The sequence below is a fragment of the Tenebrio molitor genome, chromosome 1, assembly GCF_963966145.1.
Source record: "Tenebrio molitor chromosome 1, icTenMoli1.1, whole genome shotgun sequence".
NCBI classification, from domain to species: Eukaryota; Metazoa; Arthropoda; class Insecta; order Coleoptera; family Tenebrionidae; genus Tenebrio; species Tenebrio molitor.
The window spans coordinates 40,372,089-40,397,789 of NC_091046.1; the positions used below are offsets into that span (position 1 = coordinate 40,372,089).

The 25,701-nt window shown below is 34.8% G+C and overlaps 1 protein-coding gene across 2 annotated transcripts in view; it reads right to left on the minus strand.

The window, feature by feature from the left end:
- IRSp53 (Insulin receptor substrate 53 kDa) overlaps positions 1-25,701 on the minus strand; it is a 107,354-nt gene that overhangs the window by 48,450 nt on the left and 33,203 nt on the right. For both annotated transcript variants that reach the window (XM_069045076.1, XM_069045071.1), the window contains exon 3: positions 12,168-12,243. In XM_069045076.1, the coding sequence (XP_068901177.1) occupies positions 12,168-12,243 (76 nt within the window). The remainder of the gene's footprint in view (positions 1-12,167; positions 12,244-25,701) is intronic.

Sequence of the window (25,701 nt, forward strand, 5' to 3'; positions counted from 1 at the left end):
TCAGACATACTTTCAAAAGAGTAATTGCATTGTGTAAATTCTAAGCGGCCCTTGCAGGCAGTCGTCAGCCTCCCCTTAGAATTCGGTATCATCAGCGACCCCAGCGTCGTGCCGCCCCCACGCTGTCTCCTCGAGCGAGGAGCATATATTTTATCGCTGCTTTTTCATTTCGGCCGAGTCAAGAAAACTGCTCCCGATGTTACACCCGCGTGCGACTTCTTCTCCTCTATTTTGTCCCTCTTACGTGCCATCCTCTTTAGGATCGAGTGTTTCTTATGGCGTTTCGGTACGAGGCCGATCAAGTCGATTATTTGCTTACACGTCGCCGGGTTTACGGCAGATTTTTGGCGCGGACGAGCTGCTCGTTATGCATACGAAACTTCAAAATGAATTATGCATGGAAATGTAATTGTACAGCTAACAAGAAACATAATTGTACTGAAATATGAAAGCTAGAAGCGCGCCAGCATTAATTAAACAATAAGACGATGCACCATAGTTCTGGGATGTCGTAATGCAACAAGAAACTTCGGCTGCATTTAAAATCGAGACTGCCCCACTTGCAGGCGCGGAATATGAAAAATTTGCATGAGCGCAATTAAAGAAATGTGAACTAGAAATGTCACGGATAACGACCTCTTTCGTTCACTACCACCATAAATTAATTCTAGGCGGAATTCACTTTTGACATTTGCTCAGAGCATTCGACAACTGAGATCCCAGTTGTAATAAAAAATAATTTAACTCTCAACCGACACGAAAGGATTGAATCTCGAACGTATTCAGTGTTTGTTGCGCAGATTTGAATCCCATCGAATATTTATGGCACGGTCTCCGAAACCCTCTAAACGGGTGAGGTCGACATACAAACGTTTAGTTACATTTTTTACTACGCTTATTTATTTATTTTCGGTTTTCGCAATGTTTTCTCCCATTTTTTAAAATCTGTAAATGGAAATTCTTGTTTTTGTTAAATGGGAATTAAGTGCATTTCCGTCTTTCTTCATTCGATAATGACTAACTTGCTCAGATAAGTTGTTTGAATTACAAGTATTAATACTGATTAACGATTACTGGTAGTGGTAATTTAAAGCAATTAGAGGTGAACTTCAATATTTACTAACTAGTTTTTGCTATTTCATTTATTGTCTGCAGTATGCAAACATGTCAAGAGAGAAAATAAACAGTCTTAAGATACCACTTCTTGCAATGCAGTTAATTGGAATTAAGTAGTTGGAAAAATCTTTATTTTTATGTCAAAATGAATGTAAAAAAGCACTCCCCTGTATTATTAGAAATTATCTGCAAATAAGGTAAAAACATGAATGTTTTAATAATTGCAAGGGCAATTACGTTGAGCAGACGTTGCTCATATAAAGAAGCAAAAAATACAGTTACCAAAAAATAAAGCTAGGCATCTGTCTATGTATTTAAATGTTCCTCCTTTATTCATTATTTGTATTCTCTTATCAAATATAAACTCGAGATATGATTAATAATCTATGGTGACTCGTGAAACCGGAGCAGCACACTCAACTCGTCGTTGAATCTGCAGATCGGCTTTACTAGTAGATGTCACCGATGACAATCGTACCACTTTCGTTCACGCGAATTGCGTGTTCGTGCACGACGGACGATGCAATTCACGTGAACGAAAGCGGTCTTACTCTCGAGTGCTGTTTTTGGTTTTGTTCGACACCTCCTTAGAAATTGAGTCTGTAACTTTGTATCCAAAAATTTAAAATAAATCATATTTTTGGGCGGATTTGTTGCTATGAAAAAAAAAATATGTACAAAATAAACAAAAATCTATACGTCAATAAAGTGTGCACGTTGTGGAAATTGTGAAAACAGATGATGAAGAATTATATGTTTCTGATGATGTGGAAGAGGCAAGTGCAGCGAGTTAGCAAATAAAAAATCAGATTATCAGAAAGAATTGGAAAAATTTACGAATGAATAAAAACGCGTGAGTGAAAGACAGTGAGCGAAAACAGATGAGTGAAAGTGAAGTGAACGAAAGAGAAATCTTCATCCACTGTTAACTATGGATGCAGACTCACTTTCTAGGGAAGTATCGAACAAAATATTTTTTTACAATTTTTTTTTTACAATGTTAGCATGTACTTGATACATTTTCAAAATATCAGAAAGCACGTTCAAAAATAGAAAATCTGTTGAGTATAAACAATAAGCTCTATTTTTCTTTTAAATGAAACATTTTTGTCTTTTTCCTTCGTTATTAAGTTCCTGATTTTCTTTCCTTTTCTTTTAATAGTAAATCCGACGTTGTTATACTACATACTATTCTTTTTTTTTTTCCAATAATTATTTTACTTTTCCCAGTCACGAGAATATTGTCATTAATGCAATATTAGATGTACTTTCACTTTCTCTTAAATCCATAACACTAGTTTCTCGTTTCTTAGTGCTCTTTGGTATTTATTATTACATATTTCATTATGTCCTATTTGTGACACATTTTTATCGTTTGCTCATCTTGCGTTTGTCAACTTTTGAGTTCTCTTAACCCGAATAATAAATAAATAAACAACAACCAATACAAAAATATCTTGTGTCCTTGTTCTCCATCTCTTGCAATTGATTCCTTAATGTCGCTCTTGCGATTCCGTAAAAACGCCGAAGAATTCTCCTCGACTGGTAAAACAAACAGTAAAATTTGATTTCTTTCAAGTTTCCTCAACTCTTCACTTACAAAATATCGCAAAGTTTGCCAAACTTAACGAGTTTAATTAACTTGGAATCTAGACTAGACTGATTCTAGAGGCTCTTTTTTTAATTTGGAACGTCAAAGGACGCAGACTACATCGAACGCTTCATTCATGTGTTAAATAAGCAAACTCGTTTGCTTATCTGGTTTGAAACATTTCGTATGCAATGTTTTATATATAGAATAGTTTCAATGGTCGATAAAAGTATGGGGCCCGCCGTTGCGAACTGAGGAGTTTCGCTATAATTTTACAATGAAAATCCAACGTAAAGTTAAACCACGATGCATTACAAAACTTGTGAAGTCACAAACTTTGAATGTGTGGTCAATTCGAAGAATTCCACTGACGCATTTGCTATTCTCACAATTTTTACAACTGTATGTTAAGCTTGAATAGAGACAGATCTAGTTTATTAAACCTACATTCGTAAATGCATTTATATTGGTCTTGTATCACGTAAGTGAGCTTAATGAAGTGCTAGAGCATAAAACTGTGTGACGATAATTACAACAGATTTTTTTTTGCATAAAGAAATTGCTCGTTGATTGCTCACCACATGAATTGCTTTAAAATTATCTATTTTCCATTTCTGCATAAATTATGTATCAAAAACCTATTCCTTGAGCGTGAATTAATTACTGTAATTACTTGTTACCAATAAAAAAAGAAAAAGACTCGGATTAATGGAACAAAAAGACCTGAACAAGAATAATTCCAAAGTTTTTGTTAATTAATTCAAATAAAATCAAAATTCAAGGTGCAACTGTCAGTTGTATACATTATGCAAGACGGAGCTAATGTTTTTCGAAAGCTAAATTTGTAATTTCAAAAACTTCTGCCTTCTGTTGTTAGGGTGCGGTAATAACTGAAGCTATAAATATTAATATTATTGAATAATTTCGTTTTTTAGCGAGATATAATGAAAATTCAAAATTAAATAAGTTTGCCTAGGGAACACCGTATACAATTTAAATATTCATGAAAGTCTTCAGTCTCCTCTTTCTATTTCTACAGATATTCTGAGGCTGAAATTACTTCGCAAAGAAGCCTATGTTACAGATTTCATTGTTATTAAAATGATGAAATATGGAACGAAGTCATAAACCTTTTATCCCATCAACAACTACATTCAGGATTTTGATGTTTTACACTTCAGTACTTCCTCAGCAAAAGAAGAAAATAATGAGTCGCAACTTTATAAGCGTCGTTCTTGTATCTGTAAAAAAGGAGTTGAGTCGCTGGTGTTGTCGAAGATTTGGAGTCTCAGTTGCCGATTTAACTTGTGAGCATTTTGGAGGAATTCAAATTAAAATATTAAATCCAGTTTTGGACCGGAAAAATTACGACCCTTGAAGCTTGAAACAGACGTTTTGAAACAATATCCTGTGTCTAAATAAATTTCTGTGTAGTATTTTTCACAAAAAGTTTTTTTGAACTAAAATGGTTTACTCAACTGAGCAAAAGGCGTTTATGACAAAATTATTTCCGCAACGGTCGTAAAATCAATGATGAATGGTCCAATTCAATGCAGCAATGTTTGCAAGAATTTCAACTTCAGTTTGCAAAAGGAGTAAAATTATAAACAATTTTAGGAGTGTTTAAATCGTGCTATAAAATTGTTGACTGGACGCATAAAACGTTCTCCAGAAGTTTGTGATGCAGTTGAGGCAATTACGAAGAATGAATCAAAATTTTTCCTCCGTCATTTACCTCAACAAGTGAATCTTTCTGTGGAGACGTGCCGTGTGATTTTAAAAAGGGATTAACATTTATATCCTTCCCGCATGACTTCTGTTCCGGAACTGTTAGCTGCTGATCCGGCACAAACGTTTCAGTTTTGTGAATGCTTCTTAAATACACTGCATAATGATGATGCAACTCTAAACAAAACCTTTTTTTACTGATGAAGCTTAGTTTTATAAGAGAGAGTATATGAATTCACAAAATATGCGAACATGTAGTGCACTTGTATGTTGAGTCTTCTTCACACCCGGAGGAACTTGATAAGAAAACGAAAATAGGCTGATTATACAGGGTGATTTTGAAAGTTGTGCAGATATTTTAATCACAAGCTACTGGCTTCATGTGGAATTCGGAAAAAATGTTTAAAAAATTGTATGTCAAAAAATAAAATGACATTTATTTTTTGAGCTAGAATTTTTTTTAATTGCTTTTAGTCTTCTACGTTGTCAAACAATCTCGTAGGTAAAATTTCGGCACATTTTAAAAATACACCCTGTATATCATATTTTATAAAACGTACACCAATGCGGTTTCCTTGTTTTAAAGCATATTGACTATAGGTTACTGCGCATTGGCGTACATTTTATAAAACATGATATACAAGGGCCGAAATTTTACCTACGAGGTTGTAGGACAATGTAGAAAACTAAAAGCAATTTAAAAAAATTGTAGCTCAAAAAAGAATGGTCATTTTATTTTTTGACAGAATTTTTTAAATATATTTTCCGAGTTCTACATGAAGCCAGTAGCTCGTGATTAAAATATCTGCACAACTTTCAAAATCACCCTGTATTTATAATTTTATGTGACATAACTGCAGCTCGGTATAGCAACGATATTTTCAACAAGATGGAGCAACACAGAAAAAAGTTTAGAAACTTTTCTTGTTCAAATGGAGATAATTTCTTTACAAGAATGTTTTTTTTTATGTAGTTACAGTCATTAGGCCGCTTCATTAAAACAAATCCAGTTTTAAAATTTACAAATGAGATTAACTTGACAGATGTACCTTGTCTTGTGATAAAGTTTAACATAATTTCCTCGTGTTTATTTTGTTTTCTTATTTAATAAAAGAATACATTATAGGACCAGTTCTAGTTACTATAAATAGAAGTCTTTCAAATACCCTTATTTATTTTTATTTGTCTTTTTTACTTTCTTTTTCTTACGTAACGCATCAAACAACGCCGAACACAATCTAGATCAGGTTATTTTTAAACGAGACAGGTGCCAGTCACCTAATTTTACTTAATTTTGATGTTACTGAGTACTTTCAGTCTACATCACTCAAAGCTCTGCTTCAGGACGGTCGTTCATTTCATGTAAAACCACCTGAATAAAAATGTTGCAGTGATCTTTGGGCGATTTTGAAATTCCCTTCTTGTGTTGTTAGAAATGTCTTAAAAATGTAGTAAAAGTAGTTGTGTTGGTGTCTTATAAATGTTTCTCGAGCATTGTGTGTTTGCGAGTTTCTCCTCCAACGTGTCCTCTTTTTGCAGCAACAAAAGCCTTGTTCGGTGCATAGCGATGCAATTCCTGCAGCCGTTCCTTTTCCCCATTTAAACCCAAAGACACGTTTACGGCCGAAAGAAAGGACACCCACAGGAAAATATCACCGGAAACTGTTTTAATAATCGCGAAAATGGTAAAAGCTCGTCGAACTTTTCTCATATATGCAACACGTTCCCATTTAAAGTTTGTAATTTATGCCTGGCAAGAAATAATTTAATCAATTCTTAGTTTACCCATTTAAGTTGGAACTTGGTTCGGATTCGCAGCTGCAATAAGACAATATACACCAGTTCTTTTGCATAAAATATCAACTAAGGCAAACGTTATAATACCAAACTGCTTTGCATAATTGTTAAATGATATTCAAATTTTATGCCGTCGACTTAACCTTATTGTTGGCATAAACGAATCTCTCTAACCACTCCACAAACTAGCTTGTCAATTGCAAAAAGGGAGGCGTAGGCTGCTCTTTTGTAACTATCACAATTGAATGTAAATAGATTTATTTACTTTGATGTTGCGTCTGAAGGACGAGCGGACGAAATCCTGTCGGGCATTTTTTCGGTGTCTGAAAGATAAATAGTCGCCCGGAGCGACCGGAGCAAATATAGAAGAAATCTCGAGTGTTGATTGCTCTATCTGGAAATGGTTTATTGCAACAGCGCCTCAGACTCGTATAAAAATATAATTAAAGGATAAACAACAACAAATGGCTGGGAAAGTTGGGCGCTTCCGATAAAAGGACTCTCTTTATTTCCCTCTTTCCCTTTATTAGAGGAAATCATTCGTATTCTTGAGACACTTTTCAATCAGAGAGAGTTAATTTGATTCCGGCTGATATATGGTGTTATAACAATGGCGGTAACAAATGGCGCCCCCGAGAGTAAAAACGACCAATCGAATTATTTAAATACACGTCCAGGTCGAGCTTTGGCTAGGCTTCCGGCAATTTTTTATTTATTTTATTAAACACATAAAGCCGGGACGCAAAAAATATATGAAATGCCACAACTGCACGAATAACAGTCGGGCTACATTGCACGGAAGGAATTTCTTCCGGAAAAGCAATTGTGTGAAATAGCTCTTGATAAAAAGCTATAAATTTTAAGCTCGCCCCTCCGCCCAAATCCAAAAAGCGGCGGATTCGCGCGGTCGAAACGAATCGCAATTAGGACACTTTCTCGCTAATAAGGACCTGACAAATTAATTAGCTGTTCAAGTCGAGGCGTCCTAATTAAAAATAAATTACAAAGTTTGCACCAATTAAACTCCGTGGAGCTGTCGAAAAAGTCGCCGCGCTGGTTTGAACACACGGGTCGAGGTGATTCCATTATGTCCGAGTTCACTCATGAAAAATAATTGTGGCGTGCTTTTATTTGAATTTGTCTCGTTGGTTTTGCATCTGAAAGGTGTTTGCCGTGTCGAGCGGTTTGCAATCTTTATGTTTTGGAGGGAAAATATGGAAGTGAAAGCGTTGTTACCACTAAAAAAAAATCTCGTTGAAAATCATTTTATTACAATTGAAATTCTCATAGAAACGGAACATTGACGTTTTGTAGTGTACAGAATTTATTTAATATAAAACGTTCTATTTTGGACAATATATTTAAATTTTTAAACAACTAGATAATTTGTGTGTTGTAGACTTTGCATGTGAAATTTTAGGAGCGTATATTTTAAATTTTATGATCGAGTGCGACTGTGAAAAACAAAAGCATTGAAAACGTGAGGTGCAGCTTTACATTGTTACAGATAACCACAGACTAGGACTCGCATAACGTAATTTTGAATTTGCGAATCATAACTTTATTGGAACGACAATCAAATATTACAATATTAGTAACGGTGGCTCATTCTATAGCAACCATTGGCTGGATTATTCTTCTATGATTTTATGATGACTATTTTAAAAATTTCATCTAATCAGATTGTTGCCAAATCTGAATTTTAACCAATGATAAACAAATGAGTGTGCATATGGCAGCTTAGAGGTATTGGATTCTCTCATGGGCTGTGACCTTGGAAATATCTGCGCAAAGGCGAAGCGATAAACCAGTGAAAAATCTGTAAATGAAAACTGAAAACGTCGACTACTTTACATGCAAATAGGCGAGAGAGAGACGACGAGTGACGATGTTTTCCGGTCGGTTTGTAGCGCCTACTTGAGACCGATACTCGTCGTTTGCGCATATATGACTCATAGCCCATGAGAAAATCCAACACATATACCAAATAATTTTAACATTTCCAGTTGCTTTTTAAATAATACTACAATATGATTTTAAATGTTCTAAATTGCGGCTGCGTTCTTATTTTCTTTTTGGCTTTGTATTTAAGAATTACGCCCTTTTGCACTCCAGTTTTTATGCCAGGCAAGAGTTTTAATTATGGTAAATTAATTTTACATCAATATTTGAAATTACATATACGGGACATACAAAAGCATTGAATATTTTGCACATTTATTGTTTCCATAAGTATCTCCATTGGTAATTCTTATTTGAAAAATAGTCTTCAGCTTTGCAATTCAAGATATATTTATCACAAAAACCACAAACTTATATGTACGAGAATTCTTGAATTTTTTGTATAATTAAAAAATAGGTCATTGATTACCGATATTATCTCAGATGTTTTTCTACTTTTCTCTAATATTCATTATTTATTTGTCTCGAGTATCTGAAACTAGGCAGAATCTGAATTTTATCTTCCTTGTGTTGGTCATCTTTCCTTGGCAGTTATTTTAGTATAATAATTTGGATACAAATTGCAATTTACCATGGCAAATCTTTTATATTATCAAGTTTTACTTTCGTTGAGTTAATTTTATTACTACTGAAACATCAACATAGTCAACATTATTAAATTACAAATCTATTAGCATTTTATCACCCAAAAATTTAAATAAACGTTATAATAAAGTACATAAAATGAGATATGATATTTTAAGTGAATAAATATTTATACAAGTATTTATATAATTAATTTCGGATAGTTGTTGTGCTGTCAGTGCGGCGATAAGACGCCTACGAATGGAATATTTGTGAACAATTGTATCAAAAGAATATTTAAATCATGAATCATATTATTGACTAATGCTGTTATGTATATCTCTATAAAAAATTTGCACACACTTGTCTAGGAATGCCGTTCAAGCAGAATTACCAAAATAGATAAAAATTGATTTTTTTCAAGGGTGATTCACGAGTCAGTTTCTAGTAACAAAAATCAGGACAGCAATAACAAATACATAGAAAGTTTTCTTTACGAATTAAATAAAAATCGAAAATTTTAAGAAATGTTACCTATTTATCAATGTTACAATTTCAAAATTGAAACCGCAGCGTTTATTGTTTCAATAATGTTTTCAGATTCTTGTGCAAAAAAGTCTTCCCATCCATCTCTTATCAGTTATCATAGAAAATCTTATCTACATAAATTTTCACATATTATATCCCAAGTGCAAAATTTTTTATCGGAAAATGTTTTGCTAATGAACGAAAACATCCATAAATGAGGTCAGAAGACCAATTATTATTATCAAATATGAGCACGAGAGGAAGTCGAGGCCTTTTATTTGATAATAATAATAATTGGTCTTCTGACCGAATAATTTATGGAAGTTTGAGTTCATTAGCAAAAAATTTGCCAATATTAAAATTTTGCACGAGGGGTATACGGCTGATTATTTCCTGAATAGAATGAAAACAAACCCATTATTTCCAATCCTTTTTATTCAAAATAATTTATTTAAAAAAAAAATCAGGTACCGACATTTTTTATCCGATTATTGCAGGGTGCATTTTAGAGAAATTTTATCGAGTTATTTTATGTTTTCTCATTTTGATTGGTCAATATTTGTCACGCAATTGGTTGCTAAACATATGAAGGAAATAATCACAGGAATTTTTTAAATTTATCAGACTACTAATAATTTTTAAATTAATAAATGTCAATGAATTAGTTTTATAAAAACTACTTTCGTTTAATCTTACAATCACTACAGAGTACACCCAAAGAATTTCTCACCATAGACGTATAATACAAAAGTTTTTGTCGTTGAAAACTTGTATGGAGCGGGCACATTGTTCGGAGGCAAATTGTGGCGAATCCGAACATTTGGGATGGTTGTCAAACGAAGGACAATTAGTTCGTTTGCAATTATAACTGACGAGAACGCGCCAAATTAATTAGCTCTTGAAGTCAGAGCGCCCAATTAAAAATAAATGAGAGAGCTTGTCCCTGTTAAAGTCCGTTTTGGCCTCGAAAAAATCCAAATTCAAAACACAACAAACACGTACACGTGTATGTGTAATTTCATTATGTCCGAGCCCGCCGGAGAACATGCAAAAACACGAAACGAGCTTTTCACCGCCAGCTCCTGTCGCCGCTTCAAATAGTCGAAACTTTTTACAAGCGCGACAAGGGTCGCTGAATGTTAACAGCGTCATTTTTACAACTTCTCCAGGTTTCATTATTGATGACAGAGCGTAATTTTTGGGCGATATCCTGGAATTAATGGTGACGGCGGGATTTTTGTTCCTGAAAGTTGTCAAGAATTGCAATTCATCACGGCGCGGGGCCCGAATTACACCTGCGTTATTGCTTACGTGACAATCCATAATGAACTCATTTATATGTCGATGAAATTTCAAATTAAAGGTAATCATCGGCGAAAAGACGAAGGCAAATCGCGTCGACTCCGAAACACTTCAAACGAGTTGGTTTTAATGTGTAGCGCTGGAAAATGTGGATCATTAAGGCTGAAGCTGAAGATTCGGTAATTTCAGGATAACCACTCGAAGCGTAATTATGTGTGCGGAACAGGATTCGCACAGGATTCATTGCTACATCTGCACAAAATTTTTCAACCCAGAAGTACAAAAAAAATGGCTCCTCTCATGACAAAATTGTAACCAGAATTGTACAATTGAGAAGTTGTTCCTAAATTGTTCAACAACTCCCAACAAAACTGCAACTTCTTTTTAAATGAAATTTAACGGACCACTTCGGGCTCATAACTGAACAAAAGCAAAGCCGTCATTATCGCCGCTCCAATGATGACACCTTTGCTGTCGAAACGCGCGTCAGCTTTAGATTAACTTAGCTGCTGAAACGCGCGTCAGCTTTATTACAGTAATAGACTTATTTGGTATACGGGAATTAGTAAATTGTGTAACTACTCTTTAAAATGCACCACAACTTCTAGTAATACAATAACTTGCTTCACCACTAAAGAAGAAGCAACTTTTAGAACAATACTAAACACTTATGAAAGGTGTAATCTGAGAAGACATTGTCGTGCAACGTCTCTACTAATTCAGGAGCATTCTACAACGTTTTACAATCAAAATCAGCCCAAAACTGAATGAATAATAAATATTTTTCTGCAACAAAATTCAAAATTTAGATTTTTTTGAGATAATTAACTTTACAGACGTCTTTCTTCGTTGGGAAAAATTGCTTTCATCTTTTTTTACTTTTTGACAAGCAAAGATCTTCAATTTGTCCAAAGCAATGTTACAGCTGATTTACTTAATGATCTTACAGACTTAAGATGTAAGGATGTACGAATAGCTTGTAATAAGAATTGTAAATTCGTTTCAGTAAATTACTGAGTAACTCATCACTAAATTGTAGTATAATGACAGGTTTTTCTATTTATTTTCTGAAAATAAAATTCTTGCTGCTGTCAAGGCAACTTCCATAGCAATAACATCTTTCGAAGAGCGTAATTCCCTGAGGAAGCATTGTTCAACATACATAGAGAGAAACTTGTTTTAATAGCAGTTTCACATGTGGAGTCAACCTTCCAGTTTAATAACGCTAATTCAGAAACATTCTACTAGTTCCGTGGAATTTCATCAAAAGTCTCGAACAAAATTTGAACATACACGAAAATATTTCTCTCATTATTGACATATTGGTATTATATTTCTTGTTTCACAAACAGCAAAAATAAATTTAATACATTCAGTTTGAAATTTAATTACTTTTTTATTAAAAGTTATATTTTTTAAATTTCTGTTTATGATAAATTCCGTCTTGTGCACGAACGAAATTTGATTTAAATGTTTGCTCATCAACAAGGACGTCCTTGGAATAGCAGACACTCTCGAAACAGCAACAGTAAATCGTGAGCAAATTAGGTTCATTAGTTGAATAAAACATTAAGCTTACCGTGCAGAGCTTTGAGGTAAGCTTTTCCAGCGTTGATCATTTGCCTTGCTCCCGGATTAAACTTATCCAGGATGTTCTGAAACAAAATAACAACATTAGCTTAGGGCCGAAATGTGCATCCTGCGAAGCATATCGTTTTTCCGTCGATTTGTGTAAAACAACGTCGCAGCTGTCATTCGAGGTGCAGCCGAGAGCTTTTAAAACTTTGTAAAATTGGCGAATATCGCGACTGATACGGTTTCGTAGGGTAAACATCAATATTGTTCGGTAAAAAGTTTGCCCGTATTTTAAGTAGTTAAGAGTTGGCAGACAACATGTCCGCCTTATTGCAGTGCGTCGCCGTTAGGGGAGCTTCGTCCCAATAAAAAGCTCGCCATAGTGTTTTCTTTGCCAGAACCCTTAATGTAAATCCTTATAAATTGGGCAATTTACTCGGTAAGTAATTAAAATATAAAAACCAGACCTTCGCCTTAATGCCAGGAATTTGTAATTGAGATGAGTTTTTGGGATACTTTTAAGCTTTTTATCCGGATAATTTGGCAAGTGGCGAATGCACTTTAAGCGAGCGCCGGAAACATTTGCATGGCAACTTCCGCCCCGCCAAAGAACTTTCCTCCTAAATCCACCCAAAAACTACCAGAAGTCGAGAGCAAATCAGACGCAAACACCGTTTTATCAGCGCCCTCAGCATACGGACCAATAAAACAAACGGGATCAAACACGAGGCTTTCATTAAAGCTTCTTTCTCATAAATATTTAAAATTGTGTGCGAGACCATACATTTAATAACACGCCGAAAGTGCGGTTAACGCCCGCTTAAATGCAAATAATGCGAAACAGGAAGGAAAACTCCGATCCGATTTCGCCATATAAATGGAAAACATTTGCCGAGCAAAGGGCCCGTTTTATTAATATATTCGAACTAATTTCATCTTTCGGTGGAAATTGTGGTCGCGAAAGCAAATAAATTCCTTTTGTTCACCGTGTGTGCACGTACCCTTCTCTATCTGGTTGTCATGCACGAGCTGCTCTTGGGATACTGTTATAACTGCATTTTTTCGCGACATGAAAATTCAGCTTCCGTGCACTGGATAACCGCACAACCTGCACAGCGGCCGCAAACATTTCGTCACAAGCAACACAGGTTAATTTAGAAGTTTGCTGGTTATGTGTTTACTTCTGGGGTTTTTGAACTAAAAACTTCTTTAGGCACACCACATACATTTTATAATCCCGGGCACTGAATTAGTTTAATGCGACACGCTAAAACCGTTCGCATCACGCTAAAGTCTCGGGAGTCGAGTTTAGCAGAGCGAGCGAAAAACAGTCAACTTATACAGGTGTCCCTGAAATGCGCGGCATAATTTTAACCACGAGCTTCATGTAGAACTCGGAAAAAATTCTATGTAAAAAAATTAAATGACATTTAATTTTTGAGCTACAATTTTTTTTAATTGCTTTTAGTCTTCTACGTTGTCCCACAACCTCGTAGGTAAAATTTCGGCACATTTTAAAAATACACCTTGTATATCATATGTATTTTAAAAATTTACGCCAATGCGAATTAACCTCTAGGAAATATGCTTTAAAACAAGGAAACCTCATTGGTGGACCAGATTAGAGATAATGCGATACAGGGTGGATTATTTTCTTTCAGCAGTGTTAAAATGAAGGTTTTTGGCGTTACTTGCAGTAGAAGAAACATAGAATAAATCATAATTTGTGTATGTGTCATTCCATTCAATAATTTCTTTAATCAAAGAAATACAATAGAGAAAAAATGTTGAAAAAAACTTTACCTTTAAAACAACATGAATCTGCAAAAAAAAAATGAAAATTGTAGAGTAGTGTCTTCTTTTCTTCGTCCTTGCGACGAATTGAAATAGTAAATATGAACATTATCTGTATTAAAATAGAATAAGTCTAATCGTTAGCTTCATCTTTATTGGCTCTTGCAAAGAGCCTGATTAGGAACTTCAGACAAAATCTATCAAGATAGTACCTAGGGTACTAATATATTTCGTTTGACGAGGCTTGGCGTTTTGATTCCAAATTTTTGTTTGCGCCTCCAGAATCATTTGCCTCACTGTTTCATCGTCCAGAAAATTAGTACCTCAATGGTAATAATTTCGGAAAAAAGCGTTAATAATTGGGAGATAGATCTGGGAAATATGGAGGTTGTTTCAATATTTAATGCACTCTGGTCAACAACTGAAGAAATGCATTCAACGTTGTCTGATAAAAGAACACACCTAATGTCTAATTTCCCCTTTTCTTCCTTTGCCAGCAATAGTACTTTACACCTCGTCCATGTAACAAATAGGCACTTTAAGGCACTCCACCAGAAGACGAAAGGACTCTTGTCATCAATATTCTTGCAGAAATTGTTCTAAGAAATTTTCGACAAGGAAATGAGTTCTCATAAAAAATGTCAAGAAATCCGTAACGATCGTGGTTATTTATGAATCTGGTGTATGTAAACAAGTACCTCCTACGACACATTCTGTCGTGCAGAACGTTTTCTTTGTGTTTTGGGCTGGCTAGCGTGTTATAATGAAATTGCAATTGCTTACATCTTACTTTTATCTGTTGAAAATAAGACAAACTAAAAAAAGGATGCAAAAAGAAGCAGCAAATATAGAATAAATTTTGAACCAATTTGGTGTAATTCAGAAGAGTAAATTTACCAAGGATGCCAAAAATTTGTGAAATAGTTATCAAGGTTAAAAAAAATATTTCTGTCAAAGGAAAATTTGAACGTAGGTAATATGACACAGTTTTAGCAGATGAATAGTTTTAGTGATTTTTATCTGGGTATTTAAATGAACTAATGTATATTCATAAGTTCTTCTAATTCATTTATATAAATATCTTGGTGATCTATATCCGCAAAATCTTGAATTATTTACAATTTAGTCAAAAATTCAATGAGCCGACAAACACATTTTTTGTCGATTCACAACTAATTAGGTAAGATTTTGTACATATGTTTAATAAAATGCATTTTAATATCAACTTACATTGTACATTTCTTAACGATTGAGAGAATACGTACGAGTATATCAAATATTCCAATAAAAAAAATCAACACACCTACAGCGTAATAATAAAGTTTTGTGTTGTTACTATTATTATGCTGCCGGTAGCTCTCTTTAATATATCATCCTTGAACATTTAACTTCATACTTTGACATTTAGAATAAAAACAATAAACGTCGCCTGAATCTTGATCTCGAGTTTGTTGTTTAAAATGTTCTGAGAAGGAAATGGTAAACATAGTTTCTTTCCACTTCAAACTATAGTTTATTTTTACTTTATTTTTTTATTTAATTAAAGCAAATAATTATGTACATTTATTTAACATCTGTTTCCACTAACTCTTCTTGTTTTCTAACCATTGCGTTTCGTTGCAAATCTTACAGTCCTGGCCAGCTTCAGCTGGCAAACTGACTAACACCGGAAAACTTGAAAGCTCTAGCTGTGAACAGACACCAGGAACACCAACCCGGACTTGTAGCGATGCCTCATTTGACCCTCGCGAATTCCGCCGGCGTTCGCAAAATGGCGTAAAAAAATTGTTTGCGTGCTTTCAGCCACCGCCACCGAAGGCATTAACTTGGTAAATTAATGATGACATCAGTAATAACGTGAGCATCCATCATTCTCCCAATCTCCTTTCACATCTTTACGACGACGTCAGATAGCACAATGACTGTTTCGTCGCGAATTAAAATACGCATTATTGTAAATAAAAAAAAACATATATTACGAGAGGTCGTCTCCGGGCGCGCTCTCACCCGGACTCCGGCGTGCCCGTTCCTGATAAGGTAAACGCCACACACTCGGTGGGCCCACTGATAAAACTCCGGGCCCCGCTCTATTTACATATACACGAATAAGCCGATAAAATTAGGGCATTTGGACGAGCTGGCGCCCCATTTTCTGCTTCAGTTTTCGATTTTCGGATGTGTGCAACAGTTGAGTCGGATAATTTAATATAAAACATTGTTTGAAGTTGTACAGTTTCGCTTCCGTCGAAAGGATAAATACACCGATATTAAATCCGTTTGTTTGCTAGGTTGTATATTTTCAGTACGCCAACAACAGGATTTAATTAAATTCAAATTATATTGTGGAGACGCTGTAATAACACCTAATGTACGCTGCAAGCGCGAAAATATTAGCCCATTACGGAGACTTGACTCAACTAAGCCACTGGTCGCTGTTCCTACGCCTGATCCTGCTCTATGTTTGGAATAACAATGTACGCTAATTTCCGGTAACCCGGAACCGGATAACTTCTTAACTAGGCAAATTTCTGGCCCCATTTTGTCGTTACTGATTTAATTCTGCGCGCAAAGGTGATGTCTACACATATGCATTCTTATGCTAAACCCATCGACAATAACAGATGGCGGTTTTCCACATTACGTAACAATCCGAGAGATAAAAATTATGACAGCAATTTTGCAACCAGATTTATTCAAACAACAAAACACAAAAATATTTACTGCAATTTTTAATATGGAATGTTTATATTAAATATTGACGAGGTATCCGTACTGAAATGTTTGTTTGAGATTCATTTAATTTGCAAAAATAGACCCGCTGGGATTTTGAAAGGTCAGCTGAAAACATGACATTTAGAAAATTTTAAAACCCTGTTTTTGCTGGAAACGAAGATCTAATACAATGGGGAAAATTGTAATAATTTACCAATGAGAAAATTTGACTAAAAATTGGACGCAGCCCAGAGCAAGTAAATGATTTTTTCCATGATCATTAAATTTCAGCGGTGTTTGCTCACTGAAAATAGTGAGCAAAGATGGCAATTGAATCACTAGTGAGGAAAAAATATTTTCTCACTAGTGAGCAAAGTGTAATGTTTGAGAGTTTTTTAAATCTATTTTTAAAATACTTTCTGAATATTAATAACTAACAGCTTGTCTTATTTTTGACTTATTTAAATTTTTAACCTGTTATTTAGATTTCAATTGACGAAAAAACGTGAAATTGCTTGGGGTAAATTATGTGCGATTGACTCAAAATTTAAAAAGTGCTGCCCGAAATTTCGATTCCGCGACTATATTTTATGATTCTGGAAAAAATTAGATTCAACACGCATGAGCAAACGTGCATTTAATCACTCGTACGGTTGGGGCCCTCGCCTTCGGCTCAGACGCCCAACTTCCATACTCGTGATTAAATGCACTACTTTGCTCACTTGTATTGAAAATAGCTATTGTGTGTTGTTTGCATTCGAAATGAGAGTTACAAAAACTTACAAAATTTCACTACATATTTATTCCAAAATAATAATTTTCCAAAGTTGCAGAAACTTAAAAATACAAAATGTGTGTTTTTTTTATAATATGTATAAATTTGTTTAAAATGCATTGTACCCATTTGTAGGTTTCCTTTCTGACTGCGCATGAATTAAATTAGTTAGGTATTAAAATATCAGAAAATTAGCTACGAATATGAATGATCTGAAAGCTTTTATACTGAAAAAAATAAATACACAATTTAAGTGGAAGTAAATTTTTGTTTCCTGGACAGGACATTAGCCTGTCCTCCCGTCTTGATGTAATTGAGAGAACAGAACCGAATTCTTCATAAAAGAACATTTTATTTTTTAATTAAAATCTAAATCGAGTAAATTTGGAAATTAAAAAACTGATTCCCTCGGTTGCGATCCTGCAGAGCCTCGCAATCTCCGAAGCCCCTCCAAATATTTTGTTACGAACGTAATTTGTGCTTCGATACCTAATTCGCAACGTCGGTTGTGGTTCCGAAAATTAATTTATCAATTTCTCACGGGATATGATTTATTATGATCGAACGCTTCACCTTGAACGAAAATATTATGTAACCAAAAATATTTGCGTTCGTTTTTTATCACCATCCGATTGCAATAAACATCTAGAAAACAACTTAATGAAAATAATTAGACAGATTTGTTGGAAATCTTGCATTTTATTTGTGATTCTGCTTCGTTAATCAATTAACAAAGCACGCATGATCTAATCAACAATCGAGAGAACGAAGCGACATCCGTAATTAACAAGTGATTGGCTAATAAAATTTATCTTATCCTTAGAAAAGAAAAATATCCTTAACCTAAAACGCAGTGAATTATTGTAATTACTGCAACAAAGCTTGTCACATTTATAAATAAGGCTTATTCGTTGTCACTCGCCCATTCCATAAACTCCATCTGACGTAATTACCCAAGGAAAATAATTATTTGCGAGAGTGGTCGCAACAAATTTAAAACACCGAAGCAACAGAGATGCACTGAAGATCATTTAATTAAAGGTTACTGTTCTCTCGTCCTGGATCCGGCTTTATCCTGCGGATAAACTCGTCGAGTCGGATCTTTATTTTTGTGACGCTCCGATCGAACGTTTTTCATTGGGTTTTACTTAACAGCCTTCGTCTAAGCCAAAGAAGGATCGCAGTGAGATGTGATTTTTGCTAAATAAGGTCCTGGATAAACAACGCTTCACTCGAACTGCCATACGCAGCGTCCATACCAAGAAAATATTCCCTTTACAAACAATACCCATTGTATTGATCACTCTTTCCCTGGCGGCCACTAAATGATCATGTTTTATATTTGCCCGCTTCACTGCACGATCATTGTTTATTCATAAGACCTGGCGGATCACCTGAAACTTTCACAGTCATTATGGGAAAAGCTTGCGATAAGTGGACCGAGTTGCGAACAAACCGCATATTCCACTCAAATTATCCATAATGTCCCGCTTTGGTATGCAAAGGAGATAGATAACTCTGCCCACGACACCTACTTTGTGCGTCGTCACGTCTGAAAAATTCTTTTCGGGATTATGTAATCGCCCAGCAATTCCTGCTAGAGGTGGACCACACTTAAATGTATCAGAATCTGTGATGAGACTTGCGAAAGCTCGTTGAGCAAGAATTAAATAATTGTTGAACAGGTTGGATTGGCCTGGGCTTACGCAACAATTCAGTAGAATTCCTGCGACGTCGAGAATGCGTCTACAGCTGTTGGGTGCAGCGCACATCGACGGAATCCAAATCGAGCGAATTCAGCAGGAATCGCGCTCGCGGCCTGACCCACCGTCGATGTCTCCGAGCGTCGAGTCTTTCACGGTCACGCGAATTCCGTGTCGCTCACTTAAGAGTGTAGATTAATGCGTGCGGAACACAATTGCGACACTAATTATGGGAATTATTTGAGGGGTCGAGTGAAATTGTGAATTGACGGCACATGTTGCGAGTAATTGCGCCCAAAGCTCTGTCGTGTAAAAATGAGCGGTAATGAGGCGTTACGCAAGACATTGCACATGTAGATTGTGGCAATTGCGGTAATCGATAATTCTTCGATTACTGGCGATGGCACAATCGCCATTTTGATGCGCCTACGTGCACCGTGAAGTTTTATGCGAAAGTTTTAATTGCGATTAATTGTGGAGAGTGGCCCGAGGCCCGCAAAATAAACTGTTTGGCTAGCAGACCACCGATGCAATTTAAATGTTTGCGTCTGCAGCGCGCTTTTTATATTAATTTCAGATGAAGCCGCATTTGCTTGTTTATGGCGGGCATAAAAATGAAACGTGAGTAGTGAAGACATCGCCACATTACAATTTTATTTATCTTCCTCTCGAGTTTTATCCCTCCGCGAGATCCTTTGTCTTAAAAATATTCGCCGGATTAGGGGAGCTTCATGGGCAAATACGAGCACAATGGTTGTTTGATGCAACGTGTACATCACCCGGTTTAAACGAAAAAGTTTTAATGATATCTAGATTAGAAAAGTTGGAAGGCATTCGATTATCTTTGCGAATTAGTCGCCGACTTGTCGCCACACATAGTCGTGTTGCGCTCGTAAAACTAACTCGGCGAAATTTTTTAATTGAAGTAATTACGCAAAGGAATGCTGTTTTTATAGGTTTTGGTTTAGAGACACGCAGCTCCGGCGAATCATATTTTTTCTGGGGAGTTTCTTTGGATAATTGGTGTTATTGACACTGGCTCGCCACATAAATGCCAGTTCCTATTCTCATTCTTCCTGACCACGGAATCGAAAGTAGTGTAGAAAATCGACCGCGAGTTTGTCATCGTTTTGTTCTTCATTTTGCAAATCCGGTCTGCGTTTTTACGCTCCACTACGCCCCCTTCACATTGGTACACTTTAAAAATTATGATTTCAATTTTTCTGCTTAAGCTTCCACCTCTTTCACCTCCTATTCAATAACATCTCGCGAAGTATTTCACCAACACGTGTGCTCCTATCTCGAAGAATTTTCCTGCAAATATTTACTGTTGATGACACAATTAACACACCGGTTCTGCAATACAATTTCTGAATTTTTATTGATGAATAATACAAGAAACAACAGCCGTTGGTAGTTTACTCATTGCAACACTAAATATTGTGAACACATGATGCACTCTACGAAGCATAGAGAACACCTGAATCAAATAAACTTTACGTACAACCATGGAAACAACTTGTTTAATTAGCGATCACCATCTGCCTTTTAAACGAGAAATTGTGAAGGGTGAAATTAACAATAGTAGACAATTAGTACAAAAACCACCAAGCTCCATTAGATGCCAGCTGCTGAACGTCTATTTCACCACAAGAACAATTTTTAAAGAATTTTTAAAATGTCAGGTGTGAAAGGAGGACATGTTCGAATGCATCTCTTTTCTGCAACTTGTATTGAATTATTTTTTCACGAAGAAAATTACAGTAATAGTTATTTGTGTGTCAAGGCCAAAAAGTGCATCTTTTTCTTCCGAGGCTGAGTTTTCTGGCCGAGGCGCAGCCGAGGCTTGAAAACAGGCGAAGATAAAAGGTACTTTTTGGTAGAGGTGCACATTACATTTTTTAGGTGACTGCACAAACTACAAAGCAAAGACATCATTGGAAATTTACAAATTTATTTTTATCTTTCTTTTTCAAATAGATACATTTATTAGTTAATATCTAAGTACATATTAACAGATTTTTTCTAGTATTTTTTTTATCAGCAACAGATGGCGCCACGGTCAGCGTCCAAAAAAGAGTTACTTTTCGTCCGCTTGTGTTTTCATTAAGGGTGCCTAAAAATAATTTTTCGTCCGCGATAAAAATGCTTCAATTTCATCTATCAAAATTTTCAAAATTTCCAAAATATTTATGGCACCAAATAATTGAAATGCTCATGAAAGAAAATTGTAATACTCTGTTCCACCTGCAATAAATAAAAAAAGACACTTGGAGCTTTTTTATGTAATTGTGTTCAAAAAAAATTCAAGGTGTTCACTCGCTTCAAAGCATAAAAGAAAAGTATGACTTGGAGTAATATTTCTTCATCGCAAACTACATTTGTGCAGTTTTCTCTCTTCCTGGTCTGAAGAAATGAGCTTCATTATGCTCTATCTGATCAAAAGAACTAATAGATCCATGGTTGACCTATCAGGAATCTATTTCAAAAAACTCTTACTTCATTTTTATTTTTAAAAAGAGTTGGACGCCGTGCCTTGATAATAAATATGAAGTTCTTGAACGGTACTGACTTTAGGAAATGTTTTTGGGGAATTTAATAATAATTAAAAAATAAGTGAGAATATTGTTTTATTAAGAGCAGTAATCATCATGTCAAGGTCCCTTTAGAGTTTTTTTTAAACTTCACTTTATTTTTTAGAGATGAAAATTTGAGTCATAAAGCATGGAGATGGTCTGCTATTAACTTTTAGTAGTGGTGCGCTGTAATGCCCAAACCTTGCCCAACACGGTTACATAAATATAATTTACAGATTAAGATCTACAGACAATAAATAAAAACACTTTTTAATTGGGTATAAATAAAAGCTTAATTTGAAATTATAATCCGGCGCGTAAAAAACAAAGAGAAATTGAACAAATTGTTATTGCGGTAGTAACTCATAAAGTGACCTCTAGAAGTTATTCAAAAAACTTGTCCACAATACGAAGTCATTAACAAATTAAATGCCATTATTAGCCGAATCTTTGTTACTTTATTAGCTGAGCATGAAAAACCGGTAAATATTTATCAGTCTGGCCAAGCAGCAGTAAGAAAGCTTGGCGGTTCGCTTGTTAAGTAAAACTGATGGCAGTAATTTAATATTTGGCAACAGATTGTAAATTTACAAAATAAAGTCAACCTCAAGAGCTCATTAATTCGTTACAATCCTTGAACCTTCAAACGGTTGCCAACTTTATTTTTTCCAGCAATAAAACAAACACGGCGAATGTTTACGCTCGTCAGAAATATGCATAATTAGTTGTACATTCAACATAGTTGCATTAATTGAACTGGTATTGACCTGAAAGCAACACTGTTGATATCACGGCGACTCCAATACCTATGTATTATTTTTGTTATGCGGAGACGAGTCATCCTCGATTGTTGCTTTTGTAATTAAAACCTGACGAGTAATTTGCGCCTCCGGCAAGTCAAAAATATTCCCAATCGGATTGCCCAACACAAATTTATAACCTCTTCATTTGTCCATTAAAGCGATGATTGCTACGTGGGCGGTTTAATTACACATTTCTAAAAATCTTCACCTTTGGTGCTTAATTGCAGGTTCCACTGTGGGATATTTGTAAACAAAGCTGCGGCGTCCCATTGACCAACATTGTCCTCCACGTTATCCCGTTTGGAGAGCGTGGTCGTGATCTTATTGACCCACATCGACAGTCCTGATTTCCTACACAAGAAATCGCATGCAAACCTACAATACAAACCTACAGACGCCGGCTACGATTATGGAACGACATGCCCATCAATCGGCGGCGTGGGCAGAACATTCAAATTTACAGACACGCAGATCTTGTCTGCGACACGAATTTGGCAAAACTGCTGCGATCGTTGGTACAAAGAAACGTCCAACAAAAACGAACAGAATAGTTTCCGATTCAACGAACCCACCGATGGCGGTCTGAATGCCGAGTGAAAGGAGACGGAATGCGAACGTGTTTCGCCGCGTAAAAAGTGAATCTTTCACACTTTTCCGTCATATTTTTTATTGTTTTATTGTGCCGTACCGTTAGGAAGAAATTGAAAATTTAATGGGCGAGGAAATGAGTTCCATTTTGAAAATTACAAAATGAGCCGAGGCTGGATGGGTCGGCTCTTCCGGGTCTGCTTGCGCTCGGTCTAGATCGATACCAATTAACTTGATAACCTTTATTTCTCCTTATTTTGTACTTTTACGGTGGCTGAACCGGTTGAGCCGTCATTTGACAACAACCACTGTTGTCGTCACCTCGAGTGGATCAACAAAGGTGACCCAATTCAAATAAGAGGGACGTTACGAAAAAACCACTATCTAAACTGTTTCTTTTAATTATATTTGGAGCGAGATAAAAACGCGGATCTAGCATATTTGCAAATCATTCATTTTGTTAAAAAAATTATAGAAAGTTGAGTAAAAACCGACTGCAATAATGGATTTGTCTTAAATTGCGTTAGAAAATGTGTGTGCTGGATATAGAAAGACAGTCAAGGTTCATTGTCGGCGATGTTTTATAATTATAAAAGTTGTTTTGTTGTAAAGCGAGAGTCGTTAATTAACTTGGAAAGTATCGATTCGAGTAAACGGATTTACATTTCTTTGCAGTCGTTAAGGCGTTCAATTAAAATTATAGGGAAATTAACGAACGTCTAACAATAAAAACCGCAAGTGGGATTATACTTCAGAAGGAACTGTTTCAAAAACAAGTGCTTTCTTCGTTGAAAATGATCTCCACATTTACCTTTCATTAAATAATAAGAAACATTGGGCCGTATCACGACACCCTTATTAAATTTAATCATGACTCTAATTACGATGGTGACGAATTCATCTCTTTCCGGCACGTTATAATTGCATAAATCTATATCGTTTTATGTTTATTTTAATCAGGACTCTAGTTATCGGCAATTTTAATAACGGTGTCGTGATACGGCCCACTGTATTTAGGTACTTATACGGAACACTATTACAGGTGATTTTTCTATTATTGCAAAAATGTATTTCTGTTTATATTAAATTTTTTAACTACAATTTAATACATATAACATAGGTAACTATCCAATGTATTTTAAATATGTATGTATATTAATTAACTAAAAAAAAAAAAATGAAATCAGAACAAAATTTTAATGTAAGAATAACACCATAATACCATAATAACACGGTGTTTCTAGAATTGCAGTTAATTGGAGCATGGGACAGTCCTTTATCTGGTTTAAAAACAAAAACGAATTTATAAACAATTAAGAATTTATTTCGTAGTCTTTTTTTTTGGTAAACAATACAGATTAGTTCAGATAAAAAATCGTCAGTGAAGGTGTAAACATGATGTTAGATTATGCTAATTGAGAAAAAATCGTGAAATGTTTTCAAGTTCAATACGATTACGTATCATTACTAATAACACTATTTCTGAAAATACCTATTAACTTGTTTCAAAGTTCAAAGAAAAACTAAAACACGGTTTTGTAAAATTACCCAAAAGTGTAAATAATTAAAAATTATTTAAACAAAACATTCGTAAATTTTTTTTTTTTCAAAAAAAGTCAGCTGCGATAACCCTGACAGTTTCAGATTGAAACATTAACAAATACATATTTAAAAAAAAATTCCTAGTAAAATTCATTGTAAAAAAGTTTACTTAATTTGATCAGAAAGTAAAGTACTTATTTAATACGATAACACGAGAAGTTCTGAATTTTTGCTAAATTTGGCGTTTCAACGTTACAATTTTATAAACAAATGAAAGTAAAGTAAAACAATAGATTGTATAAAGCTTAGTTAATCGTCAGCTAGCAGCAATGCGTCAAGTCGGAAATCCGCCCATTTGATTGGCTGATTCAAATCCAATGTTAAATATCCCCCAATCAGATCGCTTGACATTATGTTAACTTTAACAACGAACTTGACATCGCTTTATACAACCGGGCCTAAGAATTTAAGAGTAGAAGTGAGTCTTTTTGTGTCAAGCTCAGAGATTGAAGAACGAGACGAAGTCGTTGTTAATATTATTGATATACAAATATGATTAATAATTATAAAAAATAATTAATAATTTTATTAATTAACTTTTTTAAAGATTTTTTAATAAGGATAAATTAATTATTAAATATGTACTTCGTGTAATTATTGACAAAAAAATCGTAAGAAATGCTTCAACTCCTAGGATTTGAAGTGTTTCAAGTCCGGTTACAAAAAAAGCCACTTCAACTTTCACTTTTTATAGAGAGGCACAAAGTTGCGATTTTCGACCGCTTGAAGATAAAATGTGTAAAAATCTAGGGCTATACACTACACATTTACTATGAAAATGTTTATTTTAAATTATTCAAAAAATCCTTAGCAATAAATAAACACTTTTTTTAATTCTTACCTTTTTCTTTGGCAAAATGATAAAATTAGTATATTTCTTTAATTCTTCATATTTTAAATTAATTTTAGAAAATGAAAATTTTGGAATAAATATTGCATGTTATGGAACATTTTAAAGTTTAGTAAATAAATCAAACAAAAATCG